The 18,621-nt window shown below is 39.9% G+C and overlaps 1 protein-coding gene across 1 annotated transcript in view; it reads right to left on the minus strand.

The window, feature by feature from the left end:
- Positions 1 to 2,568: 2,568 nt before the first annotated feature.
- rk (rickets) overlaps positions 2,569 to 18,621 on the minus strand; it is an 824,128-nt gene continuing 808,075 nt past the window's right edge. The window contains exon 16 of the mRNA XM_067144502.2: positions 2,569 to 5,372. Within this exon, the coding sequence (XP_067000603.2) occupies positions 3,622 to 5,372 (1,751 nt within the window). The 3' untranslated portion in view covers positions 2,569 to 3,621. The remainder of the gene's footprint in view (positions 5,373 to 18,621) is intronic.

Consider the following 18,621-nt stretch of genomic DNA (forward strand, 5'->3'; position numbering starts at 1 on the left):
TTCGAACCTACTATCTTTAAAACGAATTGTCCGCATTGCTCCTTTAATGATAAACTAATCTTTTAAACATAAACCTCTTAATAACATGCTTGAAGCACGGACGTCAGACACCCCCACACACCAGTTCCCCCTTCATAGGAACTCGTAATGCGTTTACATATACCTACCACCGCAGGTTCGAATCCCACTATCGGCAGCTCTGAAGATGGTTTTCCGTGGTTTCCCATTTTCACACCAGGCAAATGCTGGGGCTGTACCTTAATTAAGGCCACGGCCGCTTCCTTCCAACTCCGAGGCCTTTCCTATCCCATCGTCGCCATAAGACCTATCTGTGTCGGTGCGACGTAAAGCCCCTAGCAAAAAAAATCATTTTACTCACGCTGAGTGAAATGGTAGTTTAGGGGAAGGCCTAAAATTAAATTCTCAACTATTTATGTTATTAGTGGTCTAATGAAAATCGGTATGTGAAGTCGGGGGATGAGCCTCTACAATCTAGGCTATAAATCATTTTACTCACGCTGAGTGAAATGGTAGTTTAGGGGAAGGCCTAAAATTGAATTCTCAACTATTTATGTTATTAGTGGTCGTATTTTAAAGAAAATGGGTATGCAAAGTTGGGGAATAAGTTGCTACAATCTAGGCTATCAATAATTGTATTCACGCTGAGAAAAATGGTAGTTTAGGGGAAGGCCTAAAATATAATTCTCAAATATTGTTGTTGTTAGTAGTCGTATCTTGATGACAATCGGTATACAAAGTCAGAAAATAAGTCGCTATAGTCTAGGCTGTAAATTATTTTATTCACGCTGAGTGAAATGGTAGTTTAGGGGAAGGCCTAAAATGTAATTCTCAAATATTTCTTATTAGAGGTGTAATCGATAAATGCTATATAACTAGGGTTATATAGTATTAAATATCCTATTATTCATGTCTTATACATTGTTACCGTACTGGCTATGATCATAAAGATATTCATGATTTTGGATTTTTGTTACTAAGTCCATATCAGCGCCGAGTAACCAGAAATGGGTAAACAGTATTTAATGAAAATCGGTATGTAAAGTCGGAGAATAAGAAACTACAGTTTATGGTATAAAATATTTTACAAATCACAGAGACGAAAGAAAACTAAATGTGAAGGCCTACAATATAGAAAGCTCATAACATTGATCAACAATAACATTACATTGACCATTGTTTGTCGTGATGTGCTTTGTGTCATATGTTGCCCTTCATCTCCGGTAGATAGGATTACTGCTGCGTACAGAGTATTTTTTATTTGATTTACGTCGCACTGACATAGATAGGTTTTATGCCGACGATGGGATAGGAAAGGGCTAGGAGTGCCTTAGGCCTTAATTAAGGCAGGCCCAGCATTTGATTGGTGTGAAAGTGGGAAACCACGGAATACCATCATCAGCACTGCCGACAATGGGGTTCGAATCCACTATCTCTCGGATGCAAGCTCACAGCTGCGCACCGCTAACCACACGGTCAACTCGCCCAGTCGTACAGAGTGTAACAGCCTGCCTGAATATTGATGGGAAGTAGCTGGGGAGTTAGATAACTTTCTTCTTTAGCATGCCATTCCCCTGGTTTATAAATTTTCTGATACTACTGGTACGTAACACACTGGATCATCATAGCATTCGGGCTATTCAATCCCTACTCTGAGGCACTGATTGGAATGAACAGTGTGCATATTTAGCGGAATAATGGCAGATGAGTGTTCATGGCAATCTTCGGCCTGGTCATCCCAGCTCTGGAACTTTGGACTATTAGATTGGCACCGCAATCGAACCGCAGCACTGTTCGTTAAAAGTGATAAAACGTGCGGCTTTCCATTTGATCGAGTATTTTATATGATAGCATTGCTTTTAATCGCTACATTCATACTTACGTTTTTGTAATGACCTATGTTGATTTCAGGTTAAGAAAACCACAAAGTCAGTCTTTCTGAGCATCCCGTAGCGAAGCACGGGTACATCAGCTAGTGCAGAATAAATTGCAAATCTATATTCTTTAAAATTCTCTGTACTTTTAAAAGAACTTTTTCAGTGAATAAGCTGTGTGAAAGTAGAGCGTCTTAGGAACTTACACCATTCAAACGGAAAAAATCCTATAAAACATCTTTATTAAAAAAATATTTCAATTTCGACTCAGAAATATCAACATTTAAAGTATTTTCAGGCTGAAAAAAATGAATGTTAAATTTTACTTGTAGTTTGAATAAAACTTCAAATTATAATTAAATAACAAACAATATTATTTAAACACCGTAAAAGAAACAAAACAATACATTATTATTGACAAAAGTACATAACATGAATTTTTTACACACACACACACACACTCTCTCTCTCTCTTTTCAGCACAGGAAATTCCAAACTCCTCAATCATGTTACTGAACGTACGGAAAGTTTTTCCTCAATTGTATGAACAGCAGCGGTGTCTGGTGCACGGGTGGTCTCCCCCCTCCACCTTTCGATGATCTCGTAGAGCTTGCTCACCACCAGACTCCTATCTATCTCCAGTTAGTCTCAAGTTCGCATAATTTTGCATGCGTGATTTGTTCTCAAGGCAGGTGTGCCTCCTACTTACGAACAGTTCGATCCTTGTTGACTTGCGAAATCATTGGGGCCATACTAGAGAATTACTTGCCCATCACTGAAAGATGAAGAGCTGCAGCAGGCAGCCGACCTGCATTTCTTCACGTCGACCTACAATCGCTGAAGATGCCTATACAACCTTACTTAAACAGATAACTAAGGAAAGCAATGGGAAACTACCTCACTCCTCATTTCCCTAGCACGCCTCTTCAGCGATGCCTAGGTCATCTATGACAGCTGATGGCGGAGCTGTTGAGGATCCAACCAGCATTAGGGCTGAATACCCAACACACAAGTAGGTAAATTTCAAACCATTTTCCTACGGAAACAGGGATGACTGTTTAACGCAGGTTTCATTGCGTCTAATTAGGAAACTTTCTCACAAATTATTCAAATTAAAAAAAAAATCAAGAATGTATCTGCGTAAATGGGCTATTCATGCTAGTAAATGTTTATTGCTTGTGAAAGTTTCTCTACACTACTTAAATGATTATGAAGGAATGCGGGAGGATATATGCCAGTATTTTGGAACTTCAGGATTAAGGTGCTGAAATAATCTGAGCTACCCTGGATCTAAACCGATGGAATAAGTATTTTATTGTTCCAGAAATGCGAACATGGAACATTATGTACTTAAATAACATATATGCAATAATAAAGTATCGCCCACTCCGGGTTAGGGCACGCACATTATTGTCTCTGGAGTCAGGTCAGGTCTGGAATAAAAAACACGAACGACATTTACATAGGCACGCTTACGAACAAGAAAACAGGGATGGAGATCTAGTATAGAACTTTATAAATTATTGTACAGTTCTTGCATTCAGGCACTGTGCCCCCAACAGTTTCAAAAACACTTCCTTTTCGAGTTTCTCTATAAATAAAGACTGTCCGGCAGTCATATAAATGCTCATAAAAAAACATGCTGGAAGCTAGAGTACTGTTTGTAAAAATAATAAATTGAAGTCTTGAATATATTTGGTTAAAAACACGAATGCACTTGCTGGTGGATTCAAGATGGCGGTTCACTCTTCGGTGGCTGTGTCGATGAGGATGGCGGTGTAGACGGTGGTGAATCTTTTCGTGGGGGATGACTAGGTTTAGGTGGCTGTGAGGAGGAACTCTCGGAAGGCCCTGTGTCCAGTGTCGTGTGAGGGCTAGTGTGAATTGTGATGTGCGAGGTATCGCTGTGTGGGGGACTGGGAATTATTGTCGTGTGAGGCGGATTGGCGTGTAGGATGGCGTAGAACGGCGCTCCATGGCTGCTGCTGGTGCTGCTGCCCTCTGCAAGCTGCTGATCGTCCTCCAGCTGAACGCTGGTCTCCGCCGCGGACGGGATTGTAGGAAGGAAGCGCACAGTGAGGCGGCCTGGAGATCCTGGAGGTTCCAGGTCATCCTGTACTGCACTCTGTCGTGTAAGGCGTGGTTTGGCGCGCGGACGTGGGGGCTCTGTAGTCACTAGTGCCGTTGCTGGCCGCACATCACTGCTGGCACTGGATCGCGACATGCGCCAAGTAGACGTGCTGGCAGTAGTGGCAGAACCCGAAGAATCGTTACGCGAACTCGACAGGTTGGAGTCCTGCGACGCTTTGCGTGTTACTAACCACGAAGATGCTCGCCTTTTAGGATCGAGCAAACGCAGTGGAATACCACAATGGTGGTGATGGTTCTGGCGCCAGGAGTCGGATCGCGAAGAACTGAAGTTCTCGCTGGATGACATAGAAGAAGCACGCTTGTGCTGCTTTTGTTGGATTTCCGCGATCTGGTAGGCGTACTGATCAGAACGCGTTCGGTGACGATTTTCATGGTTGCGGTTGATACACAGAAGAAGCCATTGAGCCTTGCTTAGTAGCCACAAACGAGGTGTCATTGGCCGAGTGCCGCCTGCCAAGGGTGTTGCCGAATCGGCGCCACTGTCACCTAGTAGTTTTGTGTTGCATGAGCATGGCTGTGCGTGATGGGCGTGGTCGCGAGAAGACCTATCCACCAGGCTGTTGGTATTCGCAGGAGTCTGTCGATTACTGAAGTTAGAGCTGTGTCGACAGCGACCTATGCCTCGGGTCACTCGCGACTCTTCTATGGCTTTGCAGATCAGTACACAGTCCTTTTTAAATTGTTTTGTGAGTATAGCATAGAGGAAGGGGTTGCAGCAAGAATTAAGTGGCAGCACAAATACAGTGAAAACTTTCGCCTGCTCTAAAGTAATCAACTGGAGTCCAAATGCTGCAGTGAGAGAAAAGAATGCGATGGGTGACCAACAGATGAAGTCGGTAAATACGAGAAGGGCCATGCGCTTGGCAATACGGGAATCATTGGAGTTCCATGCCTGTGAGCCACGGATAGCGCAGTACATCTTGAGGTAGCAGCCCATCAGGATAAGAAACGCCACACCGTTGATGAACATGAGGAAGACAACATACGTAAGGCTAGCCGGGCCTGTCGTGGTCTCGAAGGGCAGACATACTGCAAACTTGCGGTAGTCAGACACTCCAAAGAGTGGTAGCAGTGCCATGACGAGAGCGAAACTCCAGCCGCATAGCATGATGTAGCCGGCGTGTTTCAGCGACAGGCGCTTATTCAGGTGCATCGCGTGGGTGATGGCGTAGTTACGTTCTAGAGTGATCACAGCAAGAGTGTAGACCGACAGTTCGGCACTTAAGACACCCAGGAAGCCCGCCAGTTGGCAGCCTGCTGACATCTGCCAAGGAATTGCGTATATCCTGAACTCTCCTAGAGTTGACGCGTCCACGACAGCCAAGAACCCTGCAACAAAGAAAACACAGGTCATATACCTTATTTCGATCATGCTGAATGCCACATTTTGCAGCTCGTGTGAAATAGAATATGCTAATCGAACAGGCAATTTCGACGTTTTTCTTCACCATTTGACCTTATTGTCATGAGTAACGGAAGTACAATTTATACAGAATTCGAACCATGGAAAGGTCTTTCTCTTTTTCTAAAATCCTCAATGCCTTGTCTGCGATTCAAAATTGGCTGAATGGTCAGCGTAATGTCCTTCGTCCCGGAGGGTTCTTAATTCGATTCCCGCCAGAATCGAGGATTTTAACGAAATCGTGTGTTTGTATTCTTAAACACACTTGATTTGCAGACAACACATCGAACTGACATCCACCACAGAAACACGCAACAGCGAATATATCCTTCCATATAGGGTTGGGGTCAGGAAAGGCATATATCTTGCCGTGAAAATGGGCTTAATTCACATAACAAATAGTTGGGAAAAGGCCAGGAAGAAGACGATGACTAATGATAGTCACAGCACTGTAGGCTTGAACCCATCGTCTTTCGATTTCAAGTTATGTCGCGATAGATGGTGAATCGCTCGCATACCAGCAAATATTATCGGTCTTTTATAAGTATGCTGAACGTCATTTTAACTGTATCCTCACTCGTATTTTTCGATTCCCATGACTGATTCCACTGTGTCTCTTATCACCCAGGCCTTCAGTTCGCCTCAAGAGGCTGAGAAAAACCTGTTTCAGATCTCACAGTTCAAGATTAAAATTTAAATTAAATCAATGTGATTAAGTTTACAAAATTTAAAGTAGAATTAAAAGGATTACAATCCTTGCATGGGTCTGAATCGAAATGGGAGCCTCCGGCAAAAGATAGACACGCTGCTCCTATGGGGGTAATACAAGAGGTCGCGCAGAAACTGAAGTAGCTCATAGAGCGGTCAAAGTACGATTACTTCCGAATAGGAGCGTGTGGTCCAGGAGGGAACCTCGTCTCAGAACAAGCCTGAGAATGGCAGGAACGACGTAATGGACATTTTTTAAAAAAATTCCACAATGCTGTATATTCCTAAACAATTCAGAAGTGATAATCAATGAAGTGATATTCGTTTGTGCTCAGTCAAGTTAGACACTGAAAGTCGTTAGAAATGCCTGCATTGAATATGGTGGGCGACGTTTCATACAGCTTTTGTGAACAACATTCAGTGTCCAGTGTATAACTTTACTGTCTGCACAAATGACTATTGCTTCTGTGAATGACAGTTCTGCATTGTTTAGGAATATACAGCGTTTTTGATCAAATATATCCGTTATGTCGATCATACCATTCGCAGGCTTGCCCTGACACATGGTTTCGTCTAACACTATCCATTTCCATTTGAAAGTTATTCTACTTCTACCCCTTCATGGGTTACTTCAGATTCTGCGGTACCTTTTGAATAACCCGGTATTCCACTGAGCAGGCGTTTAAGTGTGTTATAACCGTGTCGAAACATTTACTACCACGATTACCAAAATCGTCTAGATCAGGGCCTCTCAGGGTGCATGCACTGTGCACGGTGCAAAAGACGACTTGGCTTGGTTGACCAGAGTGCAGACCCCCCACTCCTCGATTTGGAGCAATAGCGCTTACTCTCTCTTTCCTCACGCCTGTCTCGCTCGCTCCGCCTGTCTCCCTCTGCCCCACTTGCGCCGTAGCACTCTTAATCCGGGCTGACTTGAGCCGAGTATAGGCGAGTTGAGCCGAGCTTAGCCGAGTAGCCGAGAGACGAAGCGTTGACCCGAGCTATGCCGAGCGGCAGCGATGCACAGTGCACGGAGCTCTTGCGCCTCTGTCTGCACGCATGAGATTTTGGGCGTTTGAGAGGCCCTGGTCTAGATATTGTACTTCAGCCAAATCTCTGTCTCTTTTATTGTTTCGTTTCTGTCGTACGAATAAATAAAGAGAAATATCAGTGTATTTTGACGTGACAACGTCTGTAAAATCAGGCTACATACAATCGAACCATAGTGTGATGAAATCAAGTGCTCACATTCGAGTTTAAAACTCTGGAAATAAAGATCCGACCCGAATGGTTGTGGAACGTTTGATTGGAAATGTGAGACATGAGGGGAAAATAGGACACTTGGCGGGCCTCAGTGAAATACGCCGGTGCTTTAAGAAAACGTGACATTTTTGGACATACATAACTTAGTGTTTGATTACTAACCTCGAAGTCAAAATATATAAGAATGCAGCTAAGATTTCTATAGATAGAGCATTTGGCGTCTGAATGTACATTCACAAAACAAATAGGTCCGAAGTTGAAAAGGAAAGAAAAACACGTAAAGGAAGGAGGTCAAAATTTTAAGTAGGATTTCTTAAAACTTGAAAATCGGCAATTTTAGTCTGTATACCAGTTCTGACCCATCACGTGGGGTACCATAAGGAAGTTCTCTCCAGGTCCGAGATGTAGTACAAAGGTTGTCCTAGAACTCTGAGGGAAAACGTTATGCGGAGGTAGAAACTACAGGAACTTCTTAATTTGCTTCTTACTGACTCCTGATATAGACATTCCGACGCATGAAGTGTGCATCACTGAATAGAGAATCGTACGCCTGACACAACAGTACGATTGTAGTAGATTTAGGACAATTAGGGAAGAAGTTACATGGTGAATGATATATTAAAAACTAACAAATGTTTTGAAACATATGTTCGGGCTATGGAAGTGGATTAGTCATCTGTGTCACTAGGCAACCAGCCAGTAAGTTTGATCGCAATAAATGACATAACAGCCGTGAAGAGAAAATCAGTGAATCGATTTTTATTTATTACATTTTATTTATTTACTGACGTGATCGGGGGCGTGATTACCTCAGTGGCTTAGCTTGTAGCTTTCCACCCAAAGGGTCAAGTTTCGAATCCCGGTCGATCTTGGGTTTAGATTCTCATCTCAAAGTCATGTGGCGACAGAAATGGACATGCAGCCTTAATTCCCACCCCCAAACTGAAACTAAAATAAATAATGAACCTGGGAGAATACAGTGAGCTCAGAAATAGCTGGGATAGACTAAAGAAAATATTTATTTATTTATTTATTTATTGACATGAAAATTGCTCACTACGAGGCTATTCGCCTCTTACTATAGTTTTCACCCTCTTGTGAATGTATTGAATTGGCTATCTAACATGTCCTTCGTTTCATTAAATCAGACTAACGTTGTGCAACATTGTCACGAACACTCAGAGGGACATAGTCTCTCACTTGTCACCACTTGCATTTTTAATGTGAATTTTATAGAGTCTGTATTACCGGTTTGCAAGTAAAGGTAAGCAATACGAAAGAATGGACTGGTATATTGATTGTACCGTGCTGGAGAAGACCCAGAAACATTACTTATGGTGAAAGCAAACTCGTGTCCTCATTGTTGCAGCTCTTTTAAGGCACACCCTCCATTGAGGTTGAGCTGCAGGTATCATTTTAACCACACACCAGCCCTCCTACCATTCTAAAATTTCTGACATTGCCGGGAATCGAACCCCGACCTCCGAGGAGGGGCAATTAATATTAGTTATGGTGATCGCCAAAGTCTGAGAGAGACGACAGGACTTACGGAAGAAGCAAAGCTACTTCTCTGAGAAGCACCTGATATCTAGGACACCTTAACATTTATGTGAAACCTGGAATTAATTATTTGGTACAAGTTCTAGTTAAAACAGGATTTAGTCCACCTTGTTCAATACAAAATGTTAACAAACTTTAAATCAATACATCATCATCATCATCATCATCATCATCTGTTTACCCGCCAGGTTCGGTTTTTCCCTCGGACTTAGCGAGGGATCCCACCTCTACCGCCTCAAGGGCAGTGTCCTGGAGCTTCAGACTCTTGGTCGGGGGATACAACTGGGGAGTATGACCAGTACCTCGCCCAGGCGGCCTCACCTGCTATGCTGAACAGGGGCCTTGTGGAGGGATGGGAAGATTGGAAGGGATAGGCAAGGAAGAGGGAAGGAAGCGGCCGTGGCCTTAAGTTAGGTACCATCCCGGCATTCGCCTGGAGGAGAAGTGGGAAACCACGGAAAACCACTTCCAGGATGGCTGAGGTGGGAATCGAACCCACCTCTACTCAGTTGACCTCCCGAGGCTGAGTGGACCCCGTTCCAGCCCTCGTACCACTTTTCAAATTTCGTGGCAGAGCCGGGAATCGAACCCGGGCCTCCGGGGGTGGCAGCTAATCACGCTAACCACTACACCACAGAGGCGGACTAAATCAATACATAATTATCTAAAATGTAGACATGTTTCGATCCCCTGGGCCATCATCAGTAAATTACATAGAACATTTTTTGAACATTGAAGTATAAAAAAATATACTTGTGTGAGAAGGTCTCTCTAATGATGGCACAAGGGGTCGAAACATGTTTACATTTTAATAATAATAATGTGCCATTTCACTCTTCCCAATGAGATCTAATTGGAACGAAAATGGAGTTTAAGTCACGAGAACGTCGAAAGTAAAGTGTCAGAGTACTACTATAAGTTAAAGGAGTAATGTTTTCGTCATCCACTTAATCAGAAAGGAGCATAGAATGCGGTGGTAAAGAAAGACGCGAGAAGATTGCTAAGAATTATTATTAAAAATAACATTCGATTCGCACTAAAGGTTCAGAAGGAGGACATCACTTAGAGCTACTTAAAAGAAAGAATAACATCGTCTAAACGGAATTCTAGACATCAAACGGATAAGAACCTTTGTCCACGAGCTATTTTGTGTGATATCGACATTGAATAATCTTTCATTCCGTAAAATTAATACTGTCCGTACAGAATAAAAACTTCCGACTATTACGTCACGCTACCTTCCATAAGACGACGTGTTAGCCGATATAATTTACTTCGAGAGGCTATGTAATAATAATATCTGCAGAACGACAGAGAAAACGTGTACTAACATAATTTGATTGAAATATTCATAGACACATTGCAAGTTCTGGAGTAATTCAAAGATCAAATTTTAAAGAGCAGTATTCTCCTATCAAATACAGATTGTAGGAGGATATATCCATAAGATGACGAAATTAACCATGCTGACATATTGTTCTGTTCCGAGTGCGCAAGAAACCAAAGTCAACATGCACTAAGGAAGTGGAGGCGGAGCTACCTAGATTCTGGCGACATGAGATGACGAGCCCAACCCATGATGACCGATAACCGGCCGAGACCATCCCCGAGGTTCCCAAATAGATGAGGGAAATGCCGTGAATCAAGCCTGCATGTCTAACCACCAGGACATGTGATGACGGCGAGGGAATACAGAGAAAAGGTAAGTCCTTTGAGTCATTATTATAAATGAAATTTTGTTTTTCGAAGTGCTATCTAAATTAATACCATTGAAGTGATGATATATGAGAAGACAATTTCTATAGTTAGGTTAAAGGTCGATAGGTAATCAGCAAACATAAACGTCAAATCCATATATAGGAAGCAGTTAACCAGTTGATAATTAGGTATTCTGTTCGTAATGCTATCAATGTACTGTAAGGAGGTTGAGTTTTTTCTCTAAGTGGATTCTATACGACGTTGCGATAAACACTAAGCTTATGTGAGAACTTGTAACGTAAAATTAAGTGGAAATGAGATCGTATATAGGATTTGTATGATCTAATAGTAAAATATGGTGATATTTTATAGAATCATTGAAGGATTGAGACTACAACGGAATAATTAGTTGAATGATTAATGATGACAGTATAGTATACGTCAAGTTGGAATGAAATAATGTATTTATTTTAAGGTAAAGTGTTATATGAGATGAATGATGTGAAGTGATGGTTTTACAATAAATATAAGAGGTTATGGTAATTAATGTTGGTTATTTATTTATTTATCGTATGATGATTACGGTAATGTTGGTGATGATTATTGTTTCATCGCAAGTGAAGTCACAGTTTATTTTGACGATGATATTTATTCCCAATTACGTATTTTTGAGATGATCGATGAATATAATTTGTCTTCAATCGATCATTAATCCTTAAATAACCATGTATAGCGTAGGATACGATCTCAGTAACGTTTATAGGTAACATTCAATTTGTAGATTATCAAATAATTCTTGATGAGTGAGACAACATTAAATTAGCCTAGATCCATGTGTTTCTTCTAACCCCAAGAATTCACAGTCAGATTGAGAAGGCTAGGAAGCTTATTCTACTGCATTATCCAATATCACTGGTGACGTTTCTTCGCAATCGAAGGTTGTTAATAATCAACAGAGTCTTCTTACGAATTAGATCCCCTGAATACGGTAGAATTTGACCAAATGACTGTCAGATATACATGATAGCACAATATTATGACATAGGTACGCACTCAAATTAATTAATACTTACAAATAAGAGAATAATCTGTGTAATTTTTAGACATGAGATTTGATCATATTATCCTGAATGATATAATGACTTAACGGGTTATCTTGTTCTCTACAATAAGAAATTACCACGAATTTTGAAAGGAATTTTGAAAAGTGTGATACATGTTAAATATTTTTAATGTTTTCTGAGGACATTTTCTCATGACCAACCTGTTGTTTGTGTTTGAACGTGAATAGCTTCAATCAAACGAATTTACTGTACTGTAAAGCAATTAACGAATATTAGATTAAAGCAAGAAGGATTCTAGGAACTTTTTCGCACAAGAATTAATAAGATTTAAAAAAATGTGATTCTAAATTTTGTTGCTGTTTGTAATTAAGTTATGGAGGCTGCGTTCAACATCTGATAGCTCTCAATCAACGATGTTGTAAATGATGTAATGTGATATATTTTTCTTTCATTCAGTTAGATGCATCTAACATTTTCAATCCCATATTTTTTTCAATTTTTTAGTTTCAATATATTTCAAGATAATCGAAACAGACTTTCAACCTATTAGGTCGTGTTACGTACATTTAGTACGTGTTGAAGATATGTTAAGTACAGAACAAAAATGGCCAACCAGACACCAGTGGGATCCGAACCCACAACCTCCTGATTTCGCGTCGGTTGCTCTACCAATTGAGCTATGGTGGCCCAGACACGGCCATCTTGATATATAGAGGCCTGCTACCAACAGTTGTGACGTCACGCGTATAGTGCTCACTCTCCGTCGTCGCGTGTAATTCCTATATTGCTGATACGATCCCTTTTATCATAATGTGACAAAGAAAATGCAATAATAAGCCCATAAACACATAACATCGAAGAAACACTATCAAAAGAATACATACAAATACACAAAATGTGCACTCAAGGTAGTATACTACATTTTGTAAAATGTTCGACTGAAGGCTACTCACTTGGACTGTACGATGATGGTGACTAAGCGAATGGTTTTCTCTCAAAACAATGTCATTCTTTTATGCTTTTCTGAGCACATGAATAAGTTAAAAAACGTATTTTCCAAAATATGACAGATCTTGGTCACAACACTCATTAACTCAGCAGCACACACCCACACTTGTCACAGGTTTTCCAATTTTCATTATGAAAACACAGAAAGAAACATCCCTACGATTTCCACTGTATAAAACTACATCTCTGAATCAGATATTAAGGTCTCAGTTAATGTGTAGCTTTCCACAATTTGAAAAGTAGTATGATGGTCACTAGGCAAACTGTTGCTGTCTGTAAATGCCCTTATATTACACTTATTTGAACAAATAGTGTTATTAATCATTTTTGAATGACAGGAAAAATATTTGCCATTATATGATAGATCTTGGACACAACACTCATTAACTCTGCAGCTCACACCCACACTTGTCACAGAAATTACTAGGTTTTTCAACTTCCATTATGAAAACATTGAAAGAAACATCCCTACGATTTCCACTGTTTAAAAATACATCTTTGAATCAGATATCAAGGCCTTAATTAACATATAGCCCTCCATAACAAATCATTTAATGCTCACTAGGCGAACTGTTGTCTCTAAAATGTCATTATTTTATGATTGTTTGTGCGCACAGTGTTGTTAGTTATTTTTGAGTAATTGTTACTAAAAATGTTTCCCAAAATGTGGCAGATCTTGGACACAATACTAATGAACACTATACCAAACACACACTTATTACAGTATTTACCAGTTTCTTCAATTTTTAAAAGGTTTGTAAAAACGTCCCTGTGACTTCCAGTGTACAAACAGGAATCTTCAAAATCAGATATCAAGGTCTGAAATAAAGTGCAGGCCTCTACAGCAATTTGAAAAACAAAATCTCTAGGCTGTTTCAACCCCCCTCTGCACAGCTTTAGCAAGTATGAATTTGTTTCATCATTCAGTCCCACTGTTGACAATTCTTTGTCCAAAGTAATAAGAGTTTTACAATTAGCACATCTTTTCACATTTCTTAATAAATAGTGTGAAATGTACCCTGCTATGTAAAACAATACTGATGCAGTATTTAAATCAATTTCTAACCCTTGATTTAGCGATAGCCAAATGCAATTCATTAACATTAATACAGTCATCTAGAGTTAAGCACATATTTTTTAACTTGTTAACTGTATTCCCTGATGTAGACGAGTTACTAAAAGCTTTCAAATGCTCAGTAAACACTCAAGTGCTGAACATGTGGTACACGGCAGAATATCTCCTAAATACCAGCTATATTTTTTAGAAGGTATCTTGCAACCATTTAAGCAAACTTGTACATTGAAAACTGTAACAGATATCTCGACAGTCGGAATATCTCTGGTTTGAAGCTTGTAAAACAAAACTTTATCAACATCAGTTTTGATAGAATTCAAGTACATTTAAGGTTGTTAACTTACTCAACAAGTGCCCGTAATTTGATATCTTGTCTCTTTCACACAATGTCTTGAAGTTTAGTTTCTCTCTCCTTTCTTCTGGCGATTTTCGTTTGGCAGATGTTGGTTGAGACATACATTCGGCTGCCCAGGAAATATAGTTGGCACAGCATCGTCAGTTAATTTTGGCATTACCCTATGCACAATTAAAACGGAACCATCTGGTCGTTTTGCAGTATCAACTCGAATTATGTGATTTTCGTAAAAATGTTTAATACAGACACAGGCATATTTACTGGGTTAAAAATTAACTCGATGTATAGCATGAATCCGTTTAGCTCGCTTTTCCTTATCGCTAGGAAACACAAATGTTGAGATAGCCACCTCCTTATTTGAACGGTAATTGGATGTACATCCGAGCACACTACACTCACACATTATTATAATGATCATGATAAACTTTAGAGTACTTCAGACAATTCATACTAGCTCACTGGATTTACCTAACCTATCACATAACCTAGCAATACCTCCTAACATCTGGCTGCTCAAATTAGAATACTATAGTATTTAACATATACTATTGCTGAAAATACATCCTTTACTGATGCGTTTTCATACAGTTATCACTTTTAAACACAACAAACACCCCTAATAACGTTGAAATAACAACAACGTGCTACGAAACCACCATGTAAACAAGACTCATGCCTCCGCATCGCTGCACTAAAAGACTGACGTTATCACTATGGAAATGTCATGTGTAGCAGGCCGGAACTTCGAGTAGGCCATGGCCCAGGCCATCTTTGTTCTGTTGGAAAGGATCTAAGCTACAGGTCTGGTACTACTACCATCACACTGTAGAGTGCGTTCAAGTTGCCCGTTGAGGGCCAAGTCAATGAATATTGAATTTTCACGACCACATTGTAATCGAAAGCGACTTTCAACCTATTAGGTCGTGTTACGTATATTTAGTACGTGTTGAAGAGATGTTAAGTACAACTTAAACGTACTCTACAGTGTGATGGTAGTAGTACCAGACCTGTAGCTTAGATCCTTTCCAACAGAACAAAGATGGCCTGGGCCACCATAGCTCAATTGGTAGAGCAACCGACGCGAAATCGGGAGGTTGTGGGTTCGGATCCCACTGGTGTCTGGTTGGCCATTTTTGTTCTGTACTTAACATCTCTTCAACACGTTCTAAATGTACGTAACACGACCTAATAGGTTGAAAGTCGCTTTCGATTACAATGTGGTCGTGAAAATTCAATATTCATTTATTTCAAAATATTTTTCAAGTTTAACTTATACGACACTAAGTCGGTTATTTATTATTTACTTTTCTAAGGAAGAATTCGTAGCACTACAACTATCTTCTTCAAACTTTCCTTGATTATCTATATAAATAAAATTGTTTCTGTTTGTCTGTTTGTCTGTCTGTTTGTCTGTTCCACCATCACGTCGAAACGGCTGGATAGATCTCAACCAAACTTCATATTTAGAGTATACTGACCCCGGGGAAGGTTTCGATATGCATATCATTTTAAAATCTTTGAAAAGACGGGGGTTTTATAGGAAAAACGGTTTTCCTCCATTTTCTCTTATACTATTATAGGCAAAATATCGAATTTGTCGTATAAGGACGAGACAAAGCTCAATTTAATCCTCTTGACGCAAAGAACAAAACTCGGTAAGCCCTACGGGCCCGAAAACCATGTTTTAAGGCCCTAAAACCAACCGTTACGGAGATATTGGCACCACACTACCCCTGCTCTAGGAATCGGATAAAGAAATGAACTGCCGTAACCATGGCAACGTCAGCTCCAGGATTCTAGAGCAGTGAGATTATGCATGTACGTTTGGGCATAGCTGTTAACCAAAATAAGTACAAATAAGACTTAATATCTGGGAAAAAAATATACTGTTGTGTAAGGCACTCATAGGACTCCTTTGGGCGGGGATGGAAAGGGGGTGAAGAACGAGTGTAAAAATCTATATAAATAAAATTGTTTCTGTTTGTCTGTCTGTTTGTCTGTTCCACCATCACGTCGAAACGGCTGGATAGATCTCAACCAAACTTCATATTTAGGGTATACTCATCCCGGAGAAGGTTTTGATATGCATATCATTTTAAAATCCTTGAATAGACAGGGGGTTTATAGGAAAACCAGAATGGTTTTTCCACCATCACGTCGAAACGGCTGGATAGATCTCAACCAAACTTCATATTTAGAGGATACTCATCGCGGGGAAGTTTTCCATATGCATATCATTTTAAAATATTTGAATATATGGGGGGTTTATAGGAAAATCAGAATGGTTTTTCCACCATCACGTCGAAACGGCTGGATGGATCTCAACTAAACATTGTATTTAGAGGATACTAATCCCGGGGAAGGTTTAGATATGCATATCATTTTAAAATCCTTGAATAGACGGGGGTTTATAGGAAAACCAGAGTGGTTTTCCCACCATCACGTCGAAACGGCTGGATAGATCTCAGCCAAACTTCATATTTAGAGTATACTCATCCCAGGAAAGGTTCCGATATGCATATAATTTTAAAATCTTTGAATAGACGGGGTGTTTATAGGAAAACCACAGTGGTTTTCCTCTATTTTCTCTTATACTATTGATTTTCTGTAAACTTCGTTTACCGTACGTGAAACGTCTCTTCATTATAAACAACTTTCGTTATGTTCATAATTTACCTTACTCTTCACATGACGGAGAAATTTACAATTTTCTGCTGGTATCATGCTCTGCATTTAGTGACCGACAGACCGACAACGAACCTACAGGTTACCATGGCAACGTCTCTGACTGCATGCCAGTAGGGAAGTAACGTATTGCCATTTTCCTCATCATGCTTTTAAATTCGTGGTTGTTCCTTGGGTAGATGGCAAGAGAGGCATCAATCGGCTCATCTGCGGGATATTGGCGGAATATCGTTGGAGGTTATAACCGCCCTCGAATAGATTAAGTAATAACACCATTAGTCATCTTCATATTTGTTTACCTAAGAATCACTGAACCTAAATTTCTCCTCTGTTAGCGCTTTATTATATCCATAACTCACGGCATTTATTTATTTGTCGTTATCCGGCTGTCCTCAGTTATAATCCATTTTCTATTAGTTTCAACATTCTTAACTGTATTAGTTTCTTCCTTAATTACGCCGTATGTACGTGAATGTTAGAAACTACTGGATGCATTTCCACCAAGATTCGTATTTAGAATACACCTGTCCTTGATAGGTTTCAGGGCAAATATTGTTTCTAAATCCCTGAACTAACTGGGGGTTTATACGAAACCGAAACAGTGATTTTGCACTTCCAAAAAATATACACAACAAAAGTTTATGGAAGTCTACCTACCTTGGTAGAAATTAATGTCTAAACCTTTTTTTCTCATGTGCATCATTTCGATACGAGGATCAATAAGGGAGATATCATTAAAGGACCGTTTTTCTGTACAAGTCCCATCGGACTTAACTCACGAGCGGGTGCGTGTAAAGCGTATTCCTTACAACTTGAAAACTACTGAAGACATTCGAAACAAAATTTATATTTAGCATCCACCTGTCCAAAGGTAGGTTTTAAACGTAAATAACATTTCATGTTCCGGAATGGACTGGCGGTTTATAAGGAACCGAAATGGTGATTTTACTCTTCCACAATATATACAGAACAAGACCAACCTGACTGGAAATCGACCAAACCTGATGGAATTCCACCTCTAAACCTTTTTTTTCATGTGCATTTTTTCGTCAGGAGGATTAATAAGGGAGATATCATGAATGGTCACTTTTGCAGGTTAAGTCCAGCGGACATAGCCCAAAAGGTGTTTTACATGGAGCAGATTCCTTATCTATATAAATCAAATCGTAACGACTGTGTACCTCTACACTGACTATTTTGGCGAAATTTTCGTACAGCTTTCCGTTTAAGGGGTAATAATAACAATCTCCATAATTTTTGATTTCCTGAAAGTCCTAATTTTTACCCGCCTCGCCCAAAATCCACATTGTGGCATAATCTGCCAGAAGAATAAGAAGATAATTGAAATTTGACAAAATTATACGTTTTAGCCTGTAACGAATGAAAAATCCTATATCATTAAATTTTTCATTTTTTATCCCCGAAGAATATCGAAATATGCAGGCAATTTTAATGATGGTGCAGACCTTCGGAAATTCCTATCACGTAACGGATTGCACAATCTCCGTTCAATTTGGAATGATCTACAACCTTGGTCTTATGACTTTATGCCGTATCTGTATCCCTTTTACGTTTGATTTTTCTCTATTAATCGATGTTAAGTCAATTTGGAATTTTCACATGCATTATTCATACTTTCAATTACTTATATGAAATACAGAATCATCAAACTCTTCACGAAAATTGGCCCACTCAGTAGCCATATGTGAGCCAAATGCTACGTATGTAGCTGTCACATTATTATCCGAAAAGTAATGTAA

Source organism: Anabrus simplex, chromosome 3 (assembly GCF_040414725.1).
Source record: "Anabrus simplex isolate iqAnaSimp1 chromosome 3, ASM4041472v1, whole genome shotgun sequence".
Taxonomy (NCBI): domain Eukaryota; kingdom Metazoa; phylum Arthropoda; class Insecta; order Orthoptera; family Tettigoniidae; genus Anabrus; species Anabrus simplex.